Source organism: Calidris pugnax, unplaced genomic scaffold, assembly GCF_001431845.1.
Source record: "Calidris pugnax isolate Ruff unplaced genomic scaffold, ASM143184v1 scaffold2, whole genome shotgun sequence".
In the NCBI taxonomy this organism is placed as follows: domain Eukaryota; kingdom Metazoa; phylum Chordata; class Aves; order Charadriiformes; family Scolopacidae; genus Calidris; species Calidris pugnax.
Genome location: NW_015090766.1, coordinates 1,391,765 through 1,417,947, shown reverse-complemented (window position 1 = coordinate 1,417,947; position 26,183 = coordinate 1,391,765). Strand labels below are relative to the sequence as shown.

The 26,183-nt window shown below is 37.9% G+C and overlaps 1 protein-coding gene across 3 annotated transcripts; it reads right to left on the bottom strand.

Annotated features, from left to right (window-relative positions):
• Positions 1-88: 88 nt before the first annotated feature.
• NAA35 (N(alpha)-acetyltransferase 35, NatC auxiliary subunit) lies at positions 89-26,100 on the bottom strand. Of its 3 annotated transcripts, none has more exons than XM_014936488.1 (23): positions 26,008-26,100; positions 23,412-23,567; positions 22,312-22,345; positions 21,208-21,322; positions 20,075-20,149; positions 18,678-18,845; positions 17,797-17,863; positions 17,085-17,128; positions 16,435-16,485; positions 15,518-15,601; positions 13,600-13,714; positions 12,896-13,074; positions 11,755-11,814; positions 10,484-10,590; positions 10,184-10,250; positions 8,783-8,881; positions 7,350-7,528; positions 5,412-5,548; positions 3,312-3,379; positions 2,924-3,064; positions 1,733-1,855; positions 1,086-1,166; positions 184-507 (listed from the first exon to the last, which is right to left on the bottom strand). In XM_014936488.1, exons 2-23 carry the CDS (start codon positions 23,533-23,535, stop codon positions 448-450), a joined length of 2,178 nt encoding a protein of 725 aa, XP_014791974.1. In that variant the 5' UTR covers positions 23,536-23,567; positions 26,008-26,100; the 3' UTR covers positions 184-447. The 3 variants fall into 3 exon arrangements, with proteins under 3 accessions (XP_014791985.1, XP_014791974.1, XP_014791963.1); XM_014936477.1 differs by having other exon boundaries at positions 23,412-23,553; positions 26,008-26,098; XM_014936499.1 differs by lacking the exon at positions 26,008-26,100 and having other exon boundaries at positions 89-507; positions 23,412-23,555.
• Positions 26,101-26,183: the final 83 nt, after the last annotated feature.

Here is a 26,183-nt window from a genome sequence, read left to right as displayed (position 1 = left end):
GCTCAGCAGTGCTGCTGCTTAAATGATGGAAGTGAAGTGGTTATTACTCCACAGTACAACTCTGTGTTACGAGAAACACAGACAGACATAAGGCTCTACTGAATTATTTTTATTCAATCCCAAATGTTATTAAAACTCCAAACCACCACCTTCCATCAGCACTCAGGAAGAAACATTACTTAGGATTAAAACTGTAATAAAATCAATAAAGTAAACATTTATTCAACAGTAGAGTAAAATCAGCTTCACCAGTAAAACTTTATACAAACCACTTTAAAACAGCAGTTCTCATTCGTATCACATAAAGAAAGCAGGCTATAGATATTCCATGTAATGGTACTTTTACTCTGGAGATCCCTCTCAGTCTGGTACAACTCTAGGTATTCCATCCCATGTATCTGATACTCAGGTTATTCTTCAGATACCCTAATAATAACCTGTTGTCTTTCAAACAAGCTTCACAACTGGAAAATATTTATGAGGGGAGAAGTCAAATTCTGGAGGAACCTAGAAAGAAAATATTTAAAGCATTACTCAGAATGATGGATACCCTGCAGATAGAAGAAAAACTTTTAAACAGCTAAAGACTGTAAAAAAAAAAAAAATCTTAGCTCTTTAAATTAATATCTGAAAAACATTCCAACCCAGTTCTGGATATGCCAATCATTCTCTAGTAGGGATGGGCAGAAAGCTGCTGAGTGCTGGTGTCCCTCTTCAGTGTGCTCCTTCACCCTTCTGTGCCCAGCCTTCCTGGGGAAGCCTGGAGGCCCTCTCCTCCCTGTGGCCCAGCAGGCACCCTCCCCCTTGTGTTCCCACCATCTGCTGACAGACCAACTCCTCCTGCTCCTGAAGACCACCCATCCACATCGGTACATCTCATCCCACGCGCACTCCCATTTCTTTCTTCCTAACCATTTGAAAATGAGTTTTTAATAATTGCAACAATTGCCAAGGGAAAAATGGGATTGTTACTTTAAGAGTTAGAGTTAACTACACCTGAATCTCTTCATTCTGCTGCAAGAGACCCGTGGTAGCGTTGGGTGTAGTTACGCATTTCACATTCAATTCGACTGGCATTTTCTTACCTTAGAGTCTTTCTTGTGGCCTCCTGCCAGCAGCTTCATGACGACAATATTGGGCTTAGCAACTTTGAGAATTCGATTGACCTAAATACAAAACAGCAAGAAGTTTTCGAGTGAAAGCATACGACCTCACAATTATTTCAAAGATAGCACTCAAATGTTTACAAACTCTAACAATACAGCAGTGCTCTTACAGTAGCAGTTTAACAGAAATCAGGCCATTTTGGATTTGCAGTATAATAGCTGGATTAATGAAATTTAATGAAGGGGGCACTTATTTTAATAGTTAGTTTTTCTTATTCAACAGACCACAGCAAACACTCCTCTCCATACTTACATTGAAAGAGTTCTGAGGCACTCATCCAAATAAAAGTTTAGACAGACCCTAGGCATCTACCCCCAACACTGTGACATGATGAGAAGGGGAAACTCAAGCATCAAACTGGAGGCTTTTTGCATGGAAGTGCTCCAGGCACACTCAAACTACCTCTAACCACCCTCCTTTGTCAACCCCTTAATCAAAGCATCCAGCTTTGCTCAGCATTTTGATGAAGTACACTTTAGATCTCAAACAGATCTGCTGAAAACAAAAGCTTATTCTATTATGATGAAATACTCCTTTTTTTTTTTTTTCAGAATTTCAGTCTTACCTCATAGTCTGGATTAGGAATATTCTCAAGAATCATTTTAGCTTGCTGGAAGTGTTTGCTAGCTGCCATGTAGAGATCTGATGACTGAGGAGGTGGGCTGTACTTATTTAAATCAGACATTTCCTAGAGTATTACACAAATATATAAATACATATTAAAATCAGTCGCAAACAAATCATATTTTTAGCACCTCAAATGAAAACAAATTACTATACTTAAGAAAAAAGTTATTCTTAAAATACTTAGTTGACATAAACACAGAAGTCGAAAACATTTATTTAAAATGGCAAATGCCAAGCAGCAATACAGTGTTTAATGAATATATTGCCACAAAGCCGATAAACTTCTCATACTCTTTATCAAACAATCCCCCTCCTGAACAACTTGTCATTCATGTGCTTTAATAGCGCCATGCATCAAGGTGTGAAATTACAGGGAAAAATAGGAGGAAAAAAAAAATACATGGCATTGTTTACTCAAATAAGCAAGGGAGATACTAACAACGTTCAAAACTTCGTTGTAATTTTGATACTTCCAAATTTTATTTTATTTTTTATTAGGGATTAAAAAAAACCCAAAACTTCAGTGACAGGGAGGAAGACACAATAGTCTTAATTTCCACTACACCTGTTCATAACACTAACGAAGGGAGAATGACTGGCATACAAAATAGTATAGTTTCAGTTCAGATTTTTTTCACACTTGGCTAGACAAAGACACATCTGACGTGATCTATAATGCTGCTTCAGCGAGAAGACTGGAAAAGACAAGCCTCCACCAGTCCCTTCCAACCAACACTTCTCTGATTTAACACTCAGAATTACTTTTGATTCATTTCCCTGTTTGCTTGCTGCAGTAATAAAAACATGCTGCTATATAAACCGCAGCCAAAATGTCTGTCAAACACACTTTCAAGATATTTTCTTTTCATGCAAACTAACACAAGCATCTCACAAACCACCAAATCAGAACCATTTTTAAATGTATAAGAGCCTAATTTTAGTAAGAATTCAAAGCTAAATATTTTCCTTGCACTCAAATAAAGCTAGAACTCCCTGCAATTTTGACTTATGCTTCAGTATGAAACTTGAGATATCAAAGGCTCTTTTTACAATAACAACAATGTCTAAAGCAAGCGAGCAAATGACTTTTACAAAAGCATGAGTGACACCATGTTTTAAGATTACTCACTTTAAACTGCAAGTAGTGCACTGGGGGTGGTGTAATAACACTGTTGAACGGAGCAAACCTGTGCTCGTATCGCACTTGTTCACTATCCAGTTCAAACTTTGGTTTTCTTACTTTGCCATCCATGTCAAATGCGATCATTGTCTAAAAAGGAAAGGATAAATAGAGTGAAAAGTGTTAGCTTTACATCATATTTCACTCTAAGCAAGAGGAAAATTATGATTTAACTACTACTGGAAGGATAGAAAAATAGAAGAGAATCAACCGTATCACATTATTAACTTGAACTTCATTTCTAGTCCCACTAAAAACAAAGGCAGCGTGCAATGTATGTTTGACTCTTATTACAAAAAAACCTGAAGCCACTGTTCAGCAAACACAAATAAATTACCTTGTACATCCCAGCACACATGTTTTGGTATGCTTGACTCATGGTGATCTCTCTGCTGAGAGGGCGAACTGCAAATTTCACATAAATTTTTTTTATTCAACGTAAGTACACATATTAACTTCAGATCAAAACAGTTCTTTCAGATTTTAAGAAAGTGACATAACTCTCAATTATACTTTAAAATAACGAATGAAAGCTGAAGCATAAAAATCATGGACATGCACTTCTGCTCACTTGGCTCCTGATTTGTATCTCAAGACCTAAACTTAACAGCCACATGAATACCATACTGCCTTGGTATGGTATATACCATGTATGGTAATACCACACTTCTTGATGCAAAGTGCTCCAGACAGGCCATGGTATTAGCATGCCACTATACAACACTACACAGCAGCCTAGAATTCAAAGTTGAGAGGCCTGATTGCTTAGTTTATGGATTTTTTAAAAATATTTAAGACTGAAAGGTTAAAGCAGTTTTATTTTAGTAAGAAAGATAATATTCCTTTAAGCTCCCCTTTGGGTTCCAGTTTTTAACTCATGCTAAATTGCCCCACGCTTGATACCTTTTTAAAAAGTATAAAACACAGTAGTAGTTTTCTGTATTTCTAGAGACAAGGGAATTTAGCTGATAGGACTTTGAGCTGTTCATATCTAATCGTTTGTTTCCCTTGAAAAAATGACAAGGATGAACACACAAAAAAGAAGGAACAGCAAAGAATGAAAGCTAGTTCCTGCACGGTGTTTATTTGCCATGTCAGTTATGAGGTAACCCCAACATACTAAAACCTTAGCAGCCACTTAGGCATGGCAAATCTCTATCAAATGCTATTTAGACACTGGTTTTGGATGCCTTTTTAGTAGCAGGCTTACAGTTCTGATCACAGAGCCAGACTGCTAAGATGCAGGAAGGGAAAGTCTCATTTTCTCTCATACATATACACCAGAGAAAGTGTGAGTTTCTAAGGGGGCTTTCACACAACAGCGCTGCCACTGAACTGCAACAGGGCAACTCATCATTGTAAAACTAAGAAACGTGCTTGAACGCCTTCTGAAGCCAGAGAAATTAGAAAAATACACTGAAAGGTTAGTCTTTGAATCTAGCTAGTACCAAAAAATATATTTCTGCAGGAATTAGAGACTCTAGCAAGGAAGTACTTTTCAAAGGTAATTACTCTGGACCTGTTAATTACATCTCACAGGATCCAATACATGACACAACTGGTGAAGCTGTGAATATAAATGAGTTCGGGTTTTTTCTGAAAGATCTGTTTAAAAGTAAGCAAATAAATGGGAAATTCTTACATAGCAACTGACTTTTTCAGTTGAGAAGTATTATATTCAGCCTCCATAAACTTTCATAGGACATTCTTCCTACCCACATCAGTGTTGACTCTATAATTTTAATTCTACACGGCTGAATGAAGGCGGGGGGGGGGGGAAGTCGGAGTCTCACCTTGCACTTAAATACCTTTTGGATGCCTTTTTAGTAGCAGGCTTACAGTTCTGATCACAGAGCCAGACTGCTAAGATGCAGGAAGGGAAAGTCTCATTTTCTCTCATACATATACACCAGAGAAAGTGTGAGTTTCTAAGGGGGCTTTCACACAACAGCGCTGCCACTGAACTGCAACAGGGCAACTCATCATTGTAAAACTAAGAAACGTGCTTGAACGCCTTCTGAAGCCAGAGAAATTAGAAAAATACACTGAAAGGTTAGTCTTTGAATCTAGCTAGTACCAAAAAATATATTTCTGCAGGAATTAGAGACTCTAGCAAGGAAGTACTTTTCAAAGGTAATTACTCTGGACCTGTTAATTACATCTCACAGGATCCAATACATGACACAACTGGTGAAGCTGTGAATATAAATGAGTTCGGGTTTTTTCTGAAAGATCTGTTTAAAAGTAAGCAAATAAATGGGAAATTCTTACATAGCAACTGACTTTTTCAGTTGAGAAGTATTATATTCAGCCTCCATAAACTTTCATAGGACATTCTTCCTACCCACATCAGTGTTGACTCTATAATTTTAATTCTACACGGTGTGAAGGGGGGGGGGGGGGGGGGAAGTCTGAGTTACACTCTACACCTAGATACCTTTTTTCTTTTTCTTTGTTTTCTTACTACTGCGGCCCTTCTGTTGTTCCTCCATTATCCTCTCCTCTGCCATTTGAGAGCTGTCAGCACGGCTCAGAGTTGACATCAACCAGGCGTAGAGGAACTCTGACAGATACCTACAGTAAAAACAGTATGTAGCTGTTACGTACCACAGCCAAAAACACACTCAGCAAGCACACATCCTCCCTGAAGTAACTTACTCAAAGAACTAATAGTAAAGGACAACTTTTAGGGCAGTTAAAACTCTTCGTTTCACACGGCTGGAATCAGCAGGTAAGTCTCTGTTCTGATTTAGTTTGGTTTTCTTCTAAACAAGGTTCTATACAGATTCAACCATAGAGAGGTCAAGGTATGCAAGCTTCTTACACGTTTACTAAGTGAAGTCTAAGTTTCTTATTATCTCAAAACACATAGAAGAGCAATTTTTTCTAGAATTCTTCCTTTCCCCAGCAAATGAAGCATTTGAAAAAAATATTAGTATCTTTTCTACTTTTGTTAGGAACTACTGTTTTGAGAAACAAGGTTATTACCAATTAGCTTCAAGCATTAAAAAACCCCAAGAATTATTAAATAAAATGGCCAAGCCCACAGGGACATGAGACCCACATGCAATTTTTAAAGATTTAAGATAAATCTTCAAGGATTATTTAACAGTAATTTCTTGTGGAAAGTAGAAGCAGGTCCAATAAATCTCTTGACTGACTTCAAATCAAAAGAAGTAGGGGAAAAAAGAGAATAGAAATTACAGATCTGGAGCACATGAAGAAGAAATAATACTTCATAAATCGTAACTCAGAGGGTAATTACTAAGAAATAATTACGAGTTTCATATGCACATTTCCTGACAGAAATTCCCTTTTTTGTCCTTCACCTACAGTCAGGAGATAAAGAAGTTGAAACGACAGTTCCAACTAAGAGTGATTTTATTAAGATGGTGGTGGGAAATACAGGCAGGTAAAAATACCATCTTACAGAAAATGTGGTGTTACTTACTGAGGAATTACCTAGAAGAATAATATTGCCATCTTTTGGTAACTATTTGGAGTATTAATTTTCTCACTTAATGCTTAATCCACTAAGGAAACTGCTTAGAAACATAAAGAAATGCACTGAAGTTCAAGTAATCTGAACCAGTCTAACCTCTCAGAAGGAAGGCTTATAGCTTAATAAGAGTTTATCAGTAGCTTTACAGAAAATAAAACAAAACACCAAAGCACAGAAGCACTTTAAAACAGGAAAGTTCAACATTAAATTGTTACTGCTACTACTACCAAAGAATCTAAAATCACTTATCTTTTTGGACTAAGCCATCAGCTATGAAAAATAATTAATGTGAATGGAAGTGGAAAAATAAAAAGTATTTTGACCCCATATAATGCAGTAATTTTTACTAAAGGCAGATGTCTCTTCAAATATGCTCAAAGAATGAGATGTTATTTTTACCTAGTCAACTTTCAGATTAGTCACAACTTAAAAACTCTGAAGATCTTTTTATAAATATTAGAGATCAACAAGACTACTGTTCTTGGTACTACAAAGACTGAAAAGAATAAAGAAAACTGTTTTTCCCCTGCATTCGCATCTGCCAAAATCATCGTATTTTTCATTGTCACTAGAAGGCAGTGTTTTAGAGCACTAAATAGAGAGGAAATTATTATTTAAGAAAAAAAAAATGTACACTATTTAGTAAATGTAAGAAACCAACTGATTTTTTTTCTCCACTTCTAATTTTATGAATAGGTAAACTAAATACTCTGTTGAGCAGGTTTGAGATTAAAAAAAAAAAATCTTAATTGAAGCATTGAATTCTTAACTGAAGAGCGACTTAACTGGAAGTCCCTTCTTTAAGTATTTGCACAATTCTAGCTCTGTGGGTGCACCCCTCCTCCAACAGCTGCCAATAAAGCACCTTCTTACCAATAGATGTAGTAATATTCATGCATACTGTAAAGCTCCAGCTCAAAGCCACTCAGAAGATACTGTATCATAATGCGAAGGTTATGGTACAGGACCCAGGTGCCCAAGCAAGCCAGATGCTGCCTTTGTGGCTCCTGCTTCAGTAACATACTGTGAAGTGCTGCGTCCACCTTCTCTGCCTATTGGAAGAGAGAGCACAGGAACAGACAGGGAAGGAAGAACGTTTGACCGAAACAACATCCAAGCTCTGCCAGAAATAAAATCTTAACGAAATCCAAACACACGCTCCGGATTAAAGGATAGAAATATGTTTTTACAGATATTGCCACCTCTACAGTCTAGAACTGCCTGAACCCCAGAAAACTTATTCACGTAAGTAAATTCTGCTATACAGGAATAACAACAGGGTGGGTTTTTTTATTTAAAATTTTAAAAAGTATTTATAGATAGATTGTTAGCAGTCACACGAGGATGGAAACTCAGAACCCATTTTGCTATACTGGCAATAATTACTTTAAATAAAAAAAAAACAACAACAAAAAACCAAATAACAACCTAGCTGCACTGAAAAACTAAATTTATAAGCTTAACATGAAAGAAACACACTGTGGCCCACTAGGGAAACTAAAATACTGCTAAGACCAATTAAGTCTTAAAAACTAATTGTATGGAAGCCATGAAGTCTCCCAATTGGAATTTTATGAGTAGTCCTGAACAAACCAATCCATATACAGGACTGCAACAGACTCTAAACCAAACCATCTTGAGAGAAGCTGCTGCACACAGAATCTCCCCTCCAAGTTCCTCCACTGTGCTCTTCAGCACGCACATCTTGGAAAATATTTTATTTCTTCATGCCTCTCTCTGCTGAAGAAATACATTTCCAGCAAGTGAAAATAAACTGTCCCCATTATCTTTCACTCCCCATTTTTGAGAAATATTCAACATCATCTGGAGAACATGTTTCTAGGGGCTATTACTGGATTTGCATACATATTTAAAACCATTATAAAATTTTGCAATTTACATCTTGTGTAGTTATAATGCTGAATTTTCAAAGGTGTTGTGTAAATGTGGCTCTTCCATCTTTCCCTGGTTACATCTGGCAGACTGACAATTACAAGCAGGATAGATACTACAAGCAGTGGAATTACTATTAAATTACAGACATCACTGCAGGTTTCCCTGAAGTCTACTTACAGAACAAAGTTAATCTTTAAAAAATTAATAACTTTGTGTTCAACAGATCTAACAGAAAGTCTCTGGGTGCATCCTACAGAGTTCTGGGCTGCATTTGAGAAATCCTTGTCCTAAAGATTTTAGGACAAAGGGAGGAGCTGCTTCATTCATCTGGAACCTAATACCACATGCTCCACCTTGGTAGCTCTATACCTGGAACAAAAAGGTTGCCGGCGGGCTGCCTAGGACATTACCTCATCCTGGAGAGTGGCAAATTCCTCAAGAATGTGACCCAGTTTATCTCTCTGACGAGCTCTGTTGTGTCCATGGATTTGAATCAGACTACAGAATGGCTGAAAGGAACAAAGTATAGTTTTAAATTTTCAACGCAACCTTTGGACTAGATGATCTTTAAGGTCCCTTCCAACCTAGACGACTCTATGCTTCTATGAAACTACAGGAGGAGTACTATGACAGCTATTTTATACATCTGTATTATGAGGTGGGTTCCTTAAGGATTCCTGCAGAGTGCAAGCCAGCAGGCAAGCAAACTCTCTGGAGTGATGCAGGAGCCCATTTCTCTGTATGCAAGTCAACGTGAGATTGATGAATCTTCCTTCAGGAATATGATCGGAACAGAATGCTTGGGGTAAAAAAGATATTTCTTATGCCTAAATCCATGTGCCTGGGTGGCCAAGAAAGCCAACAGCATCCTGGCTTCTATCAGGCACGGTGTGGCCAGCAGGACTAGGAAAGTGATTGTCCCCCTGTACTTGGCACTGCTGAGGCCCCACCTTGAGTACTGTGTTCAGTTTTGGGCCCCTCACTACAAGAAAGGTGTTAAGATTTTGGAATGTGTTCAGAGAAGGGCAATGAAGCTGGTGAAGGGTCTGGAAAACAATTATGAGGAGTGGCTGAGGGACTGCTTGGAGAAAAGAAAGCTGAGGGGAGACCTCACTGCTCTCTACAATCACCTGAAAGGAGGCTGTAGCAAGGTGGGGTTGGTCTCTTCTCCCAAGTAACAAGTGATAGGACAAAAGGAAATGGCCTCAAGTAGTACCAGGGGAGGTTTAGATATCAGGAAATATTTCTTCATCAAAAGGGTTGTCAAACACTGGAAGAGGCTGCCCAGAGAAGCGGCTGAGTCACCATCTCTGAAGGTACTTAAGACATGTAGATGTGGTGCTTAGGGACACAGTTTAGTGGTGGGCTTGGTAGTGTTAGTCTAATGGCTGGACTCAATGGTTTTAAGGATCTTTTCCAACCTAAATGATTCTATGATTTTCTCAGGTTTTCATTGTGCCACATTCAAAAACTGAATCTTTTAAAACAATTTTTAATTTTTTTTTAAATTATTTTGGTTTTGCTAGTGCTATGCATTTGTTTTGTGGCAGGAAATTATCCTGTACAAAGGTAGTAGGTACAGATTTCTAATTAAGTGAAATGTTAGTTAAAAATCTGGAAGCGCAATACAGGAAACACACAGCAATAATTTTACTGGCTTTATAAAAGTGTTACCATTGTTAAGATGGCCAAGTTCTACAATTTTGCCTCATGACTTGGTGTCTAAAAAACTGGTCTCGTTTTCAAATGTAAGCAAATCTTTGAAGTGCTCACACACACGTAAACATGCTGTAATTGGAATAAAGGCTTACCCGAACGCAATGTGTCACAAAGGAATCAATGTAGTCCTTCGCCTGGTGATTATTATAAAGACAACACCTAAAAGGGAAATATCCACGTACATACATACGTTTATCAATGTCACCAGTACATGTAGCACAAAATTAAAAACGAAACATGAGTGCAGCAACAGCAACCGACTCCTTCATTCATAGGCACTAATAAGTACAAAAGGGTGCGTGTTCTTTATGTGTCTGTCCTTGCTTTTGTACACAGCAACAGTTTTTCATCAGACATGTAAACACACCCGAGTAAATTCAAAATCCACTTACTTTGGGGAAAGTACTGGAGGACTGACAAAAGACCTTAAAGCATCTTTTACCATGTCTTGCATGAGGTGAGTGCCAAACACTTTCTTGTTATCTACCAGAAAAGTTGTCTGAAAGTGAAAATGTGTTTTTAGAAACATGTTTTAAGCTAAAAGTAATGCTTCAGAAATTACTAATAGAAAGCTCTTACACTATCTCTATTGTATCAGAAACTTGTAAGTCTGTTTTAAGAATTAAAATGGTTCTGCGAGGTACAAGGTTACAGACTCAGAAACAGAGGCATATTGAGATCTGTCACTTCTCTGGTATGCTCAGGACACAAACTACAGCTCTATTTCTTTCATAAGACAAAGTATGCAAAATTTTTTAATTTCCTGGACTTTAAAGATGATTAATCAGACAGATACTTCCGAAGATTAACATAAAATAGGTTATGTGGATTCCCTGGAGGCAGACAAAGGCAAATCTTCAGATTAAGGCAGACTTTTTTCTAACCCTATAGAAATTACTGCCTTCATTGGCCATGTCTGATGCCCATTTCGCTTTCCCTGACAAGTGCTGTGTCCTGTTCTGACATGGTCCTTCAGCAGTTGGACAAAAAGCTCTGCTGTCAGGCACCCACAGGGATTGCACAAACACATGTAGTGGAAAGTCAGAACACACACACTACGAACACATTTTGCTTGCCAAGAGCTATATTCATCAGCCCTATATATGATTTAATAGGAATCAAATGTAAAGGAGTTCTGACATCCAGGGACACCCTAATCAAATGAAAACCTCCTATAAGGAAGCATATTTTACTCTGAATTAAGGAGTATACAATATACTTTCAAGGTAAGTGAAGCAGTGAGAACAGTAGTAGCCTGTTCTGCCCTAACCACCAGTTTTACTGTTGTTGCAATAGAAACAATTTATACATGAAATCCAGTCCAAACAGGGAGGATGAATGCAAATATCAGACCCAAACTGAAACAGCATATGGACAACAGTGTAAATATATGTGCACAGGCCCAGCTTTTTTTCTCTGCCCTAAAGCTAACGCTTTCTGTTTTAATTAGCATGTACTAACACGATCTAAAAAACAGTACTTAAAAATGCTTAAAAAATTAGATCAGAACATATACCTCCATACGCCTAATTCTTAAGTATCTCTAGAGGATTTTTTACACCACTTATATCTTAAATAATTTAAATACTTGAAACAAGAAGATGAATCCATATTTATAATGAACACAGAAGTATTTTATTCAAAGACATATATTAAGACTTGCCTGTAATAGGGATCTTGAAAGAACACATGGTGATTGCTCACTAAACTCACAGAAGAAATCCTAATTTACATTTAGGAGAAAAAAAAAGACAATTCAGTTTAATACCCCGTTTTAAAAATACATATATCTACACATACACACATTTACAGTTTTATACACACATTTGTATTTTTATATACGCACACACATGTATACACAATTGTGTAAATACACCTATATTTTGTAAACACAAATACACATACACATAGCATAGCTTATACAACTTGTAAGAAAGTAAGCATGAGTAATTTGAACAAAACAGAACATATTATGAAGCTGAAATCTATTTTTCTTTGCAATTACTTGTTATTAACAGAACAAAAGGTTTCTGAATTTTCTTCTTCAATTAGAGGGATTACAGTGTAGATAACAGATACTTTGAAACTGTTAAAATCACAGTGTAACTGAACTAGGTATGTAACAAAACTGCAATGTTTCACTGGTACCAGATGCTTCATGCAAACGCTGCTTTTATTAGTTTAACAGGAATTAGGAAGACAAAGATTTTTGCTTGATCTTCAAACTGATGTAACTGTGGCTCTTCTCTGTCAGTGAATGTGTGCAGGATAAAAAGTATTTCAAGCATTTAAGTGTCTTCTAATAGATGGAGGAAGCAACCAAGAATAACGTTCCTTATTCAGGGAAGAACACAAACAAGTGCTTAACTTTATGCCTATTCAGAGCATACTTAAACAAACGTGTATTAAGTGCTCTCTTGTGTTACATACACAGAATACTGCTTATTCAATCTGAGGAAATCAGGAATACAGCAAGGAATTATGTTCTGCTACTGCAGATGCAGCTCTTCAACCAAAGACAGAGTTACAAGGAAATTAACTTGCTTGGGCTCTGCCACTAACATTCATAATTATCTAACAGATTACAGGAAAAATTGGAGGTTTGAGAGGAGAAAAGGTCTATGTCAAAAAAAGAAAAATACTAAGTGTCAGGAAAGACAGAACAACAACAAGAAACACCAGAAGGCTTATAGAGAACTCAGTTTTTTTTCTCCAGTGAGCAACAGCATGTATATATGAAATGATTTTTTTCAAGTTACATTTTAAGATCTTATTCTTGTCTATAAATAAGAAATAGTGCTTACCAGAATACAGTGCAAATTACTTAAGTTGACTACTTCGCATACAGTTTTTATCCGGTCTATTAGTCTGGAAAAATAATTGACCATTTCTTCCCTTTTAATTATTTTTGCATATCGAGGGAAAGTTGGTGGCAGCAATCTCTGATTAACAAGAGGCTCAAAGCCCATCATAATAGGATGATCTAATGAAGCAGGAGGGGAAAGAGACAAAAAGAAAGAAAGAGAAAAGGTGCATATAAGCTGTGTTTTCAGAACTCACTTCAAACTTGAAAGTCTAATTCAAATTATTCAGTTAGCCAAAATGAGCTTTTAGCTGACAGTTAACTTCCAAAGACGCTAACTACCCAACTGCAACCATGATTACTATTTAAAAAAACTCAGGCCTCAGAACACCTCAGCATATAATTGTACAGACAGTGAGGTGGCGTTCCCCATTTTAAAATGGCATATAGGCTGATCTGAAGTGCAATGAACTTAATCAAAAGTTCACATTATCTCTGGCTTTGAAATGACAGTACTGCTTCCAGGACAACCATCATTTGGTGAAATAGAATTAAAACCAAACAATGAAAACCCGTAACAGCTTGTATAACAAGTATTATTAATTCAAAGTAAACAGTAATTTTTTAAAAATACATGTAGATCTTGAAAGTTCATCAAGACAGCATATTTAAGAAAGGGAAAAAATGGTAAAACCTGATACATACCTCCTTTAGTGGTATCATTCTGTGCCTGGATACCATGATGCAATGAATTGTGAATGGCAGAAAGCAAGTCAGCTGCCTGAGTCATCAGTTTCTGAGCTTCTGCAACTGCACTCGTCTGAAAGGCAGGTAACAGTCATTCACATTACGAAGCAACATATTTTGACTATAGAATTAATGCTAGTATCAGAAAAAAAGAATTATATTAGGAATCTAATGTTGGTATGCAATCAGTTCTGGAAAAAAAAAATCCAACATATTTTTGTGCAATAAATTGTTCTTTATATTTTACATATCTGTACATATATTTAATACTGCATTTTTTTGCTGTAATAATTACAACTGGAAGTCTAGTATACACTATATGCAAGTCCTCTACTTTTGAGGGGGGGCAGGTGGGGAGCAGGGTGGTGTGTGTACAAAAAACCCCACAAAACTCTTCTGCCAAATGAGGTAAAATTCCAAACTGCAAAGAGGAAACAAATCTCCTGACATTAGTAAATGCAGAATTATTGAGAATATAGACAAACACAACCTATTAACTGAAATGAAATCACTACATGACATTAGAACGTGTCCACTAGAAATCTTGATTCATGATGTGCTGACATGCTGAATTTTTTGATGTCCTATGAATCCAAACCTGTAAGCAAACTGGGTACCATTTAAAATAACTGTCTGTAAAATCTAAAATCTTTTTATAAAAATACCGGACTAAAAGATCCTGATGGAACTTAAAATATTTGAAATCTCAACTCAAATTGAAACTTGACTTCTCTTAGAAAAAAAGATGTTTAAAACCCCCTGAACATCTAATAGAAGCTGAACAAGTTCTGTAATTCTGCATAATATATGCTCATGTATTATAGGATCCATAAATCTACTAGAATAATATGCCACTAAGCAGATCTAACTCAAATCAAAGTAGTCCATGATGTAAATAACTTATACTTTAAGTAATCTGACTTTAGTGACACTAAATTAATTTACGCTTGCACAGATCATTAACTGCGAGCAGGTAGCACTGGCAGAATTTGGTTGTACCTCAGTGTAGATCACTGCCATGTCACAGTTCAATTTCTGATATAACTATTGGTTATATTCAGAATGCAATTACTCTCAACCACTTCATCACTCTTTCCTCAACACTGACATCTACCAACAATACTTGCACCTGACTTACACTTTAATCAAGCTGTATAGTATGCAGTGCTTCAACAGCAAAATACGTGGGAAAGATCCATGCCACTTTAAGAAAGAAACTTGTTTATTTCCTTATGAAAATGAAAATAATAATAATAAGCAACAGACAGATATTTACGGTTATATAATGAAAAAGCTATTCAAACAAAAGGCTTTATCTTATGTAACATGATTCCACCCTCTTTGCCTTAAAACATGCAGTTTCTTCTCCCCTCAACAATCAGGAAATCTTCTATTCAAAAAAGCAAGAAAATTGCATGGAAAGCTGTTTTATTCTTCTTCTCAGACCAAAGAAGTCTAGATACAAATTCAGTATCACATGGATGGAAAAGGTAACAATCCTTTAGAGATGGACACACCACCACCTGACGTCAGGTAACTGAACAGAAACAGACTGAGGGCAAGAAAGAAAAGTTTTGCTCATGTGAGTGAAAAAAGTAATCCAAAAACCATAAATATTTATCTTTAAGTGCTCTAGAATGAATATTCTGTCACTCTGCAAGGCAGAGATAATAATGTCAGCTACTAAACCTGTGTTTCCTTTTAAAATGAACGAAAACTGAATAGTTGCCACTGCAAGGCCTTATCCAATGCTTTACCTGCAGCAACAACAATTCAAATCTACAGCATCTACAGAGTAATTGCTTGGTGTTAGAAAATGAAAAATTAGTATTTCACAGGATCACAATGCGAACACACAAACACCAAATGAACGTACCTCTTTTTTGGTAAATGCTATGAGAACTGTCAGTAGTACCCGGGTGAACTTGACTCTGCTGAACACAGCCAAACACTGTTGATGCTGTAATAAAATAGTCTGCAAATTACTATGCAATACGCATTAAATCCTGAAACTTATTAAAAAAAAACTTTTATAGATTTATTGAAGTATGCTCTCTAGTCTTAAAAATATGTTACCTAGTATGATTCTGAAGAAAAATTATAGAATTTAGAGAAGAAATCTCTACTGCTGTCACAAAAGAACTAACACAAAGAATACTAAGATAATTTGGGTAAAGTATAACCACTGGCTGTACAGCTATTTCCTATGCAAATGCCATTCAAATCTCAGCTTAAGTGAACAACCACAAATTAAACTCATTTTCTCTCCTTTTTGCTGAAAATTTACGTTAAAAGTAATTTCTGTAGAAAATAACATTACCGGGAAAGGAAACTTTCACCCTTTCTGTATCAACCACATCAACTACATCAATTACCACTTTTTCTAGAAGGAGCTACACTGCTGTCCCCTTATCTTCCTACTTTCTCCCTGGACAGTGAGACTGACAGCAGCAGTAAAAGCTGCTGGGATGGAACTGAGAGAAGAAGGCACAGCACAGATAAGACCACCTATTTTGCTAGTGACTTTTTCTTGAGAGGTAGGTGCATAAATCGCAGAGCTGCAGCAGCACCGCTATTCTGCTGTTGGGCTCAATTGAGAAGTCTATCCCTTCAAAGAATAAAAGCCTACCTGTTAGTCTGAGATTTTCTCAGAACCATGTTTAAAGCACTTTATATATGACAGTAGTAGCCACACTGGTGACATATTTCTCACAAGCTGTTAACTACTGATTAAGTAATGATGTACTAATCCATGAAATCCAGGAAGGAAAAAAAAAGTAAACAATTAATTACTTCAAGTTCAACTTCTGGATCTCTCTCTTCTCCTTGTCGACTTCGAGTGCTCTAAAAGGTAAAGGAATTTCAAGTAATTTATTAGAAAACGTAAAGGGAAGCTACTGATAAAATCCCTGTACCCTCTCCAGAACACCTGTTAAATAACCCTAAAAATCACTTCTCAGGTTCAAAACCTCTTAATACATAATACGGGTACTTGAATGATTCAAGACTCTCCTCTAGTAATAAGACCTATCTCAGTCCACTCTGCAAATAGGCAAGGAAATTGTATGAACATTTTATATTGTAAACTGTGGTAAAGGAACATGAAGTGACTTCTTTAACATCACAAGGTATATGTGCATAAAAGCCAGAAGTTAAACATATACTTTCTGTGCCCCAGGCCCAGTGTTGTCTTCTACATCGTGATTCCACCTATTACTAATGGTGCAACTATTAAAGGGTTTAGAAAAGTCTGAAGACTTCAGCATCTTTAGCTAGAAGGCGAACCACCAGCATGTTACACAAACCAGTACAGCAGTTCTTCAAAAAACCCCCATCATTTGATGACACAAATCCCCAGCGTTCTTCATTGCCCAACTCCCTCCCCCAAACCTATATTAAGTACACTTGAACTACAATCGACAAGGCAAACACGAGAAAAATACCTTCACTCTTCTTTGCATGTCATCTTCTACATCTTTTAGCATACCTGGAAAAGTCACAGTACAATTAAAAGCTGAGAAGCATTCCTAGGTACAACTACACCACTTAAGAGGTAAAAGCTTTTGAGGAGAAATCAAGTTTTAAAGTGCTTTACGTATCCGTTAGTCAAAGACCAGCCAAAAAGTATTCTTGTGAGGGATGGTGAGGATGCCTTGCAACAACAGGTAAATCAGAGTATAGGCTGACTGATCCACAGCTAAACTGTTCACAAATTTTCTAAAAATAATCAATGGAAAGCTCAAGTATGTACCAAAAGGCTCACATCACATATGTATGCACCTAAAATCATACGTATTCAAAGCTTTAGACCTACTGGATTTCTTTTTCTTCAAAAGCAATCTGTTCAGATCACAACAAATTGTGAGGCAGAGAAGCACAATTCAAGCAGTCCTGGATGAGCTCATGCCCAGCCACTTGACTGGACATCTCAAAGCGTTTTTTCTGTTTGTCAGGCATTTAACAAATCAACAGGTAAACCTTTTCTTCAAGGAAAAATAATTTGATGTCTCTTTTTACCAAGCAACCAATTTTCACAAGGTTAATAAAAACCCTCAACATCTGAGATTCCTATCAATTCATTAGGTTTGGTTGAGAGTAACCAAGGTGCTCAGAAGAGACTGATGAACAGATAGACAGGAAAAACACCAACTGTACCTGTAACTCTAAGATCTGTCACACTATTGGCCATTTTAAATCCGTAAGTCATTGACTGAAAATCTTCCTAAAAAATAAAAATCAAAGCAGCAATATGTAGTGAAACAGAATCAATAGTAGTTACATTTTCAAGCCGGGGTTTGGGATTTTCTTTTTGTTTAGGTTGTTGTTGGGTTTTTTTCTTGTTTTGTTGTTTTTTTCTTTGGGTGCTTTTTGTTTAACTTCACCAAGTATAAAAGTCTGGATTTATTCTGCACAACTGAATATACCCATGGTTTGTGTGACTGTCCTGCCCAAATCCATCTTGGGGTAATTATTTTCTGCATAAATCCTTTATATCAGCATGCCCTTCATATTTTCATCAAGTGCCACCCTATCAAAATGTTACAAGAAATAGAGATGCAAAGTAGTATTTAATCAATGTTAAATATAGTCAGTAAGAAGTGACCTGTCCTAGCTCAGATGCAACAAAAATTTCTCTAAGCATGGAAAACCACACTCTGATTCCATTTCTAGATGGACATTTCAGAGAAAAGACAATCATAGTTACCTCAAGTAGATAAATAAAAAATTAAACTGGAAGAAAATCACAAAACTGATTTTAAATGGTTAGCCACAAGACTTGCATTGCTTCTTAAGGAAAATATTTACGTGACTCCAATACTCAAGCAAAATACAGAAAAGATCACACAACGCCCTCATTGAAGAGAACAGCATTTTAAAGAGAACAAGTATAATACTTTTAGGAGGATGAACTGCTGCTCCTACAGCATTCTCAAATCAAACAGTAATAAATTTCTCTAATATATTGGGGTTTTTTGCGTTATGGAGCCTACATATAATGCTACATATTTAACCATGGGGGATACGGAAACACATACCTCCTCAAAAACAGCTGCTTTGTTAACCTTTTCTCTGGCAATATCGCAGATTTTTAGGATCCCTAGAGCAAAAGCCTTCATAGCAGGATCCTCTATGAAGTCTGGATTATGAATGTAAAGGCAAGTGAATACCGTCTGTGCCAAGGAATGTCCCTCTAACCATGTTATCTAGGGAAAAGAAAATGAAAAATTTTACTCATGACAGCCATGTCCTCATTTTTCTTTCTCCATTCCTCTTCCCTCTTGCTGTGCTTCAGTGAGGCAAGTCCCTATCATGGCAACACTTCATCTAGCAAAAAAGAGCAGGAGGTCTCTCAGCCTTTAACCTCGGTCCATCTGCTGGCTGTGGCAGGCAGTACTTACAAAGTCCTACAACACTAGTTCTAATGTGGGATAAACGTGTTCCACAAAGATCAGGTCTAATTTCCGTGATTTAGACATGACATTAAATTAAGAGAACATCAGATTTATAAGCTTCCTTTATACAAATACTGAATGAAAAATGCTAGTGGCTATGAAACAACTCAGCAATATTCTGCACGTTCTCTTCTACAATTTACAGCTTCTTTTCACAATCCCTTCTCTTTACTACTTTCATGCTGCTTTAAGTTAAAGGAAAAGCTTCCGTAATTCAAACAATTATTTCTATCTTAAAATAGCATAAAACACAGTAGGATCAGATTTTTAATATGACCACTACCACTTCTTAAAAAAAAGGGGGAAGGAGAAGATTAAATACCTTACACCATAACAAATATACAGTGACCTTTACTGTCTTTTTAGACTAAATTAATTTGAAATTTTGTTTTAAAAACCCAATAAATTTTGTCATTTTAAAGAATAACTGAAAATAATTCATATTATTTACTGAGGATATTAAGAAATATACATAGAAAAAAATCCCAATTAACAAATAACTGATAATTCACTTATTTTCTTTCTGAATGGATTTAGGTATTTTCTTTCCTTTCTTCAAAAGACCCCTGTAAGCAGTGTCAACATTGGCTGTACAGGAATGAGGAATAGATTGCTGTAGGCTACTAAATACTCACTTTCCAACACAGTCAAACACCAATATACAGGAGGCTGGTATGTATGGTCAGATACCATACATTTAAAAAACACAAATTACAAAACTTTTTTACATCATTCAAAATGCTACCAAATTCTTCTCCATAATGATTTTTTAAATAAAAAAAAAATCCCAAAATCAAAATTATGCCTCTTATAATAGACAATGCATGTATCTAAATTGAAATTAAAATACTAAGTATGTATTTTCTGCTTGGTGAATCTTTTTTCTTGAGTTCTAATGTTTTCTCCCTTTTTTTAAACTGGATTAAAAGATTATATTTTGTAAGCAAAACATCTAACATTAAGAGTAGAGAAATGCTTACCAAACAACAAAAGCATGTATCCATTATTCCTACCAGCTCAGGTGAAGTGAGGTCCTTTATTTTAATGGTGCCATCCTTGGGGAAAAAAAAAAAAAAGAAAGAGAATAACCTAAAGACTACTGGCAGAATCCAACTTATTGTTTGTACAGCCAAAAAAGGAACTTGTTGGTTAAGACTTTAGAGTATTTGTATATCACTAGCTTTATTGATCAGTTTCATAATGTGCCTCAAATTCCGAAAAACCATCATTTTGCTGAACACTGACCAAAGAGAAAGCTAAAATAAAATTTCTGATCTATAAGTAGCCAATGAAGGTTTAATACCAGTTAACAGTCAACACTTACATCACAAAACAATGTATATAGTCATAATAATTGATTGAATAAGGAAAAATATGCAGGACTCATTCTTTGAAGATTGCTTTTTACACGGCAGATACCTGTAGAATTTCACTGCCTTCAAGCTCAGGACCAAGAAGTCTTTCATTTTATTTGTCCAATGTATACAATTCTGCATACACTCTACATGACTTAGCCAATATTTTACACAGAATTCTCTTAGTCCATTCAAAACCATGTCCACGGTAAAAGGTATTTTTCCCCCTTTTAGTGTATTTTTTTTTCCAAAGTAACAGAAATTCTTTCAGCCTCCCTCCACCAGTTTATCTTGACCAAGCATTAATAGTTAATCATTACTGTCAATGTTGTTAAATTAGCCAGCTTCTGTTCAATGCTAATGAGCTGCTAGTTTCATAAAGTGTTAATTTCCAGCTTTTGTAGGGAAGCTTATTTTCATTCAGATTGAAGAGGGACTAACCAATACATTTTCATATAAACGTTACATTTTGGGGAAGCACAGGGTGATTTGCAAAACCGTTTCTGAAGTTTATTTTGTGAGGTATCAATACCCAACAATTTCACACTACTTTTCACTGGAAAAGTTAGCATCGTTGTGATAATGCACGTAACAAAAAAGGTAAACATCACAAGCTATTTCTTACTTGACTGTCCAAAATAAAGAACAAAAAGTCAATTTTAAGTAAAGATTGAAAACTTGTTGAATCTTAAGTAAAGACTGAAATCTTATCATGCTTATACAGACAGTATAGGCAAAAACAGGAAAGTCATGCATACCTTAATAGCTTGCTCAAAGTTAAGAACCTTTCTATTAACTTGGTTTCCAATCATCCCAGCATCCATCTTGGGATCCATCATTTCAATGGCAGACATGGCTTCAAACAGACCAAAACTAAGAACACCAATAAAAAAAAAACCATGTTCTGAATGCAATTGTTTTATATAAAACAGTCTTCACAAAGACTGTAAAAAAACATATGATGGCAAACTGAGTACACTCACTACAGACAGTTCTCTACAGACAATAAGGTATGTGAACATTACTACTGATTTTCAGAGACCATTGTTCTCAGGAATTTGAGGATCTCTCAACAACTAAGTAAGAAAATAAGATGCCTAAAACAAAACTCTTAAGTCTTTTTTTTAAAGCTGAAGTACATTCATGAGCCAAATATGGTTCAGAGTGATGTAGTTTGTCTTCCCAAATAACTGTGATGGAGCCTTGTTTTCCTGGGGATGGCTGAAGACCTGCCTGCCCATGGGAAGCAGTCAATGAATTCCTTGTTTTGCTCTGCTTGCATGTGCAGCTTTTGCTCTACCTATTAAACTGTCTTCATCTCAACCCATGAGGCTTTTTCTCCCTTTTACTCTTCCAGTTCTCTCCCCCATCCCAAGTTGGGGGAGTGAGTGAGCGGCTGCATGGTCCTGGTTGCTGGCTGGGCTTAAACCACGACACCATGTCATTTTAGAGTTACGTTAAAGCACGTGGATTGTTTATGCTAAACTTGTCAGTGACACTGACACCAGCAATTTAAAAGCTTAAAAGTCTTTCTGGCATTTTATTATAAAAGCACGTCCACATAAAATAGTTCAGTAGGCCCAGCGCTGTCAACACCACTGACCATAAGCGCTATAAACTTCTGAAGTACATCGATCAACTGAAAATGTAACGTTATACTGGAGCCATGACAAACATTCAGTATTCGTAGAGCTGCATCATACACACGCTGCTGAGGATAAACGATGTGCTGAATACTTCAACTCTTTTATTTAAAGCAAAAGTTTAAAAAAGCTTCGCTGATACTGCACGGCTTGCTTATTAGTAAACATTGACATCTTTGCACCAATCCTATGTAAAAACCAGAACACAGGCATACTTACAGCTTGTCATGAAGCAGTTCCCCTAACTTCAGTTCTACAAAGGAACAGAACAGGACAAATAATTAGAATCACCCACCTAGTGCAACTTTTCCAGGATAGTCTTGTCTCTCACCAAACTGTTCTATGTGAAAAGAGAACAATGTGTGGGAAGCAGACCAGACATTTCTGCTCCACCTTCATTTCCTTTTATTTACAAAGCACTTTCAAGACTGAAAGGCTAAAAAAACCCAGTTGTTCACAGTCTTTCCTCATCCCTCTCTGTTATACCAACCGTTAAAGGGGTTTCAGAATTACCAAGAAGTAGCATTTGAATAGCCTGGAACACAGGACAGCAGTTTTCTGTGCTCCTCCTTTATGCAGGTGTCTGATTTTTTTCAGGAGAGTTTACTGAAAGGTTTTTCTTCAGTACTTTCAACGAAGCCTTCAGATGTACTTAATGTGTACACAAACAGTATATGACTAACATACAGGAATCATTTGACAGCATAAGGAAACTGTCGTATCATTATGTAATATTGTGTGCTGAAACTTGCAGTTTTATATTTATTTTTCCCTAATGTCATAATAAAAAATAAATTCCCTGTCATGGCAAATTAGCACTAATATTTAATAACAACAAAGGCACTACTTAAATGGACACAACTGTTTCTCTGTGATGGGGAGGCATTGCATGTCCTCAGAAGCTTGGCCTTGTTTCAAAGATGAAAAGTGATGCACTGACCAATTAAATGAATAAATCATTGGACCCTAAAGATCCAAAAATGTACAAGAAAAAACAGAGTATTGATTTTGCATGGATGAATGAGGTTTCCATTTGGCAGAAGAGAAGGAAGAAACTTTTGCAAAGAGAAAAAAGCAGGTGCAAAAAACCCATGACTTTACAAAGGTAATTTACATAATCTGGAAGACGAAGCAAATGAGCTTCCTCTAATATTTCCAACATGACAAGTAAGTCAAAGAGAGGGAAACACAGAATCAATGCTGTCCATCCACCTGAAGCTTGAACTTGGCTCAAACTATTGCTTAAAACACCTCAAAGAGCTATACTTAATCCTTCAAAGGATTCCAAGTTTTCTCAGAAAACAGGAAGTACAACTCACCTCTACAAGCTTCTTCAAAATCCTCAGTTATATCTATCCAGCTTGTATTACTCTTTTCCATCTTGTCAGGCATCCCGAGTTCCCACCCCGAATCATCATCTTCTACTGAAGCTTTCATAACCATGATACCACACCTTTAAATCTGCATCAGAGACACTGCACATTATACACAAATTAGAGAAAGTGCTTCATGTAAGTAAGTTTTTTTCAAGTATCAGGTGAGAAAGGGAGATTATGATTTAAAACAGCTACCATTACATAAAAACAGCCAAAAAAACTGTATTTATAAAAATTCTTTAGGAAAAAAAGAGGTTTCTTATTCACCGTTTCTCCACAGCTAGCATATAGACTACAAAATCTCAAAAACTCATGTCCTGGTTTGAGCCACAAAGAACTAACTTCTCTTCTGATGCTTGGGAAAACCGCACTTTTAGAAGACTCTAGTGTCTGAATTTGTGAAAATGTTTACTTTGTAGCCAGGTAAGCTATATGGGATTCAAAGTCTCAGTGCTTTCGAACCGTGCCAGCTGCAGGGATGAGGAGGAGCGAGATCCAGGCACTTGACCCAAGCTGGCCAACAGGATTATTTCATACCATGAATCATAGAATCATAGAATCATTCAAGTTGGAAGAGACCCTTGGGATCATCGAGTCCAACCATCTACCCTACTCTACAAAGTCCTCCCCTACACCATATCCCTCAGTACCCCACCTAAACGACCCTTAAACACATCCAGGGATGGTGACTCAATCACCTTCCTGGGCAGCCTATTCCAGTGTCTGACCACTCTTTCTGTGAAAAATTCTTTCCTAATGTTCAATCTAAACCTACCCTGTTGGAGCTTGAAGCCGCTCCCTCTCGTTCTGTCACTAATTACCTGTGAGAAGAGACCAGCACCAACCTCTCTACAGTGTCCCCTCAGCCTCCTCTTCCTCATGCTAAACAGTCCCAGCTCCTGGGCAGACTGGCTCAATGTCACATTCAATATTAATTAGAAAGTTTTCTAAGTTTTCTGCATAGTTCTCCCTGTCCCTCAGTGGCAACAGTTCAGAAAACTTCTTACCCTGCCCCCAGACCTCTTCGTCCCCAAGCTGTAGAGCTCACACTGTCATACATTTGCTGTCCACTGCTGGGAGTGCACAGCTTCCCACTGATAAAATCAGCCGAGTATAATCCTTGTATATTTTACGTTGGTATCACGATCAAAACCAGTTCTTTAGTATTATTAATGTTAATTACTTAGTCTGATTCTATTAACCTATTTTATTTGAACCCCTGTGTTTCTTTGTTTTTCCCTGATTCCCCTCCCCGGGCGGGGAAGGGTCATCAGGTGGAGGAATCGTTTTCTAAATGACAATAAATTGTTACAATTTGACAATACATATTGTCAAACCATACCAGTGAAGGACACCAAAACTTCAGCAATACAGCACCACAATAAAGTGTCGAAATGGGAAATAACGTCAAGAAATCCCCTCTTATAGGAGATGCAGAGGTCACTTTGTTTTTGTTTTAAGCCATCAGAAATATGCCTCCTCTGTGAGGGAATTAAAGAGGGCACTGTAAAATATTGACCACAAACATATGATATTCATGGAATCATGGAACTGCCAGAGTTGGAAGGGACCTTCTAGAGATCATCTTAGTCCAACTCCCCTGCCAAAGCAGGATTGCCCAGAGCACATCACTCAGGACTGCATCCAGGTGGGTCTTGAAGATCTCCAGAGAAGGGGACTCCACAGCCTCCCTGGGCAGCCTGTTCCAGGGCTCTGTTACCCTCACCATAAAGAAGTTCTTCCTCATATTTGAATGGTACTTCCTATGTTCCAGCTTGTGCCCGTCATCCTATCACTGGAAATTCATACCAAGTATAAACAAACAAACTTGTGGAAATGGGCATATTTCCTCTGACTTCTTCGGCAGAACAGCAGTATCAAAATCACGGTGAGCCATGTTGAGCAACACCAGACCCGAATGTAATTTTTAAACTTCAGGGACAGGTTGTTTCGAGCTATTTTCATACTTCTGCAATCTCGCAGCACACAGGGCGGCCGAGGCACCTTTAAACAAAGGCCACCGTGACACGGGACCCCCCAGGCGACGGTAATTAACAAAAAAAGCGGGGCAGGGAGGGAGTCAAACGGATTGTGAAAGCTGTTCCCGGGAGCTCCTTCGCCCGAGGCTTCCCTTCGCTCCCCGCCACCCCTTCCCCAGCGGCCGCGGGGCCTGCCGTGCTCCGCGGGCAGGAGCGGGGAGGAGATTCGTGGGAAACTCATTAAAACAGATGGAAATCACGCTCGAGGTTTCAGACGTTAACGCCCGCGCAGCCAGACACCTCCCCCCCCACCCGGGTTCTCCTCTTCCCGCACGTCCCCCGTTCCCAAACCCAGAGCCGCCTCGGCCCCCAGCCCACCGGGCCCTGCTACGGCACAGGGGCCGCCAGGCAGCCCCCTTCCCCCCCGGGCACCGCGCACAGCGAGCGGCCGCCAGCGCGGCCCACACCGCGGGGCACCCGCGCCCCGCCCGCCGCCAGAGCTCCCCCCGTGCCCTCCCCCTGCGGGGCTGGCCCTGCCCGGCCTCGCTGGAGGCACTCACCCGCCGCCGCCCACACCACTGGCCCGCTCTCTCCGGCCCTCCGAACCTGCCTGGGCGGCTGCCGCTGCCGCGCAGGCGCCGATTCGCGAACCCGCGCCGGGGGCCGGTCCCGGCGCAGGCGCAAGGCTCCTCCGCAGCTGCGCAGGCGCCCGCCGCTACCGGCAGCGCGGGGCGGG

Bases quoted from the DNA above. Each gene is read 5' to 3' on its own strand.
- NAA35 (XM_014936488.1), bottom strand. From the start codon at position 23,535: ATGGTTATGAAAGCTTCAGTAGAAGATGATGATTCGGGGTGGGAACTC. The intron at 21,323-22,311 runs GTAAGTATGCCT...TGGTGTTCTTAG, and splicing joins GAACTGCTTCATGACAAGCT to TTTTGGTCTGTTTGAAGCCA. The intron at 3,380-5,411 runs GTATCTAGGTGT...TGAAATTTGCAG, and splicing joins AACAAAGAAAAAGAAAAAAG to TTCGCCCTCTCAGCAGAGAG.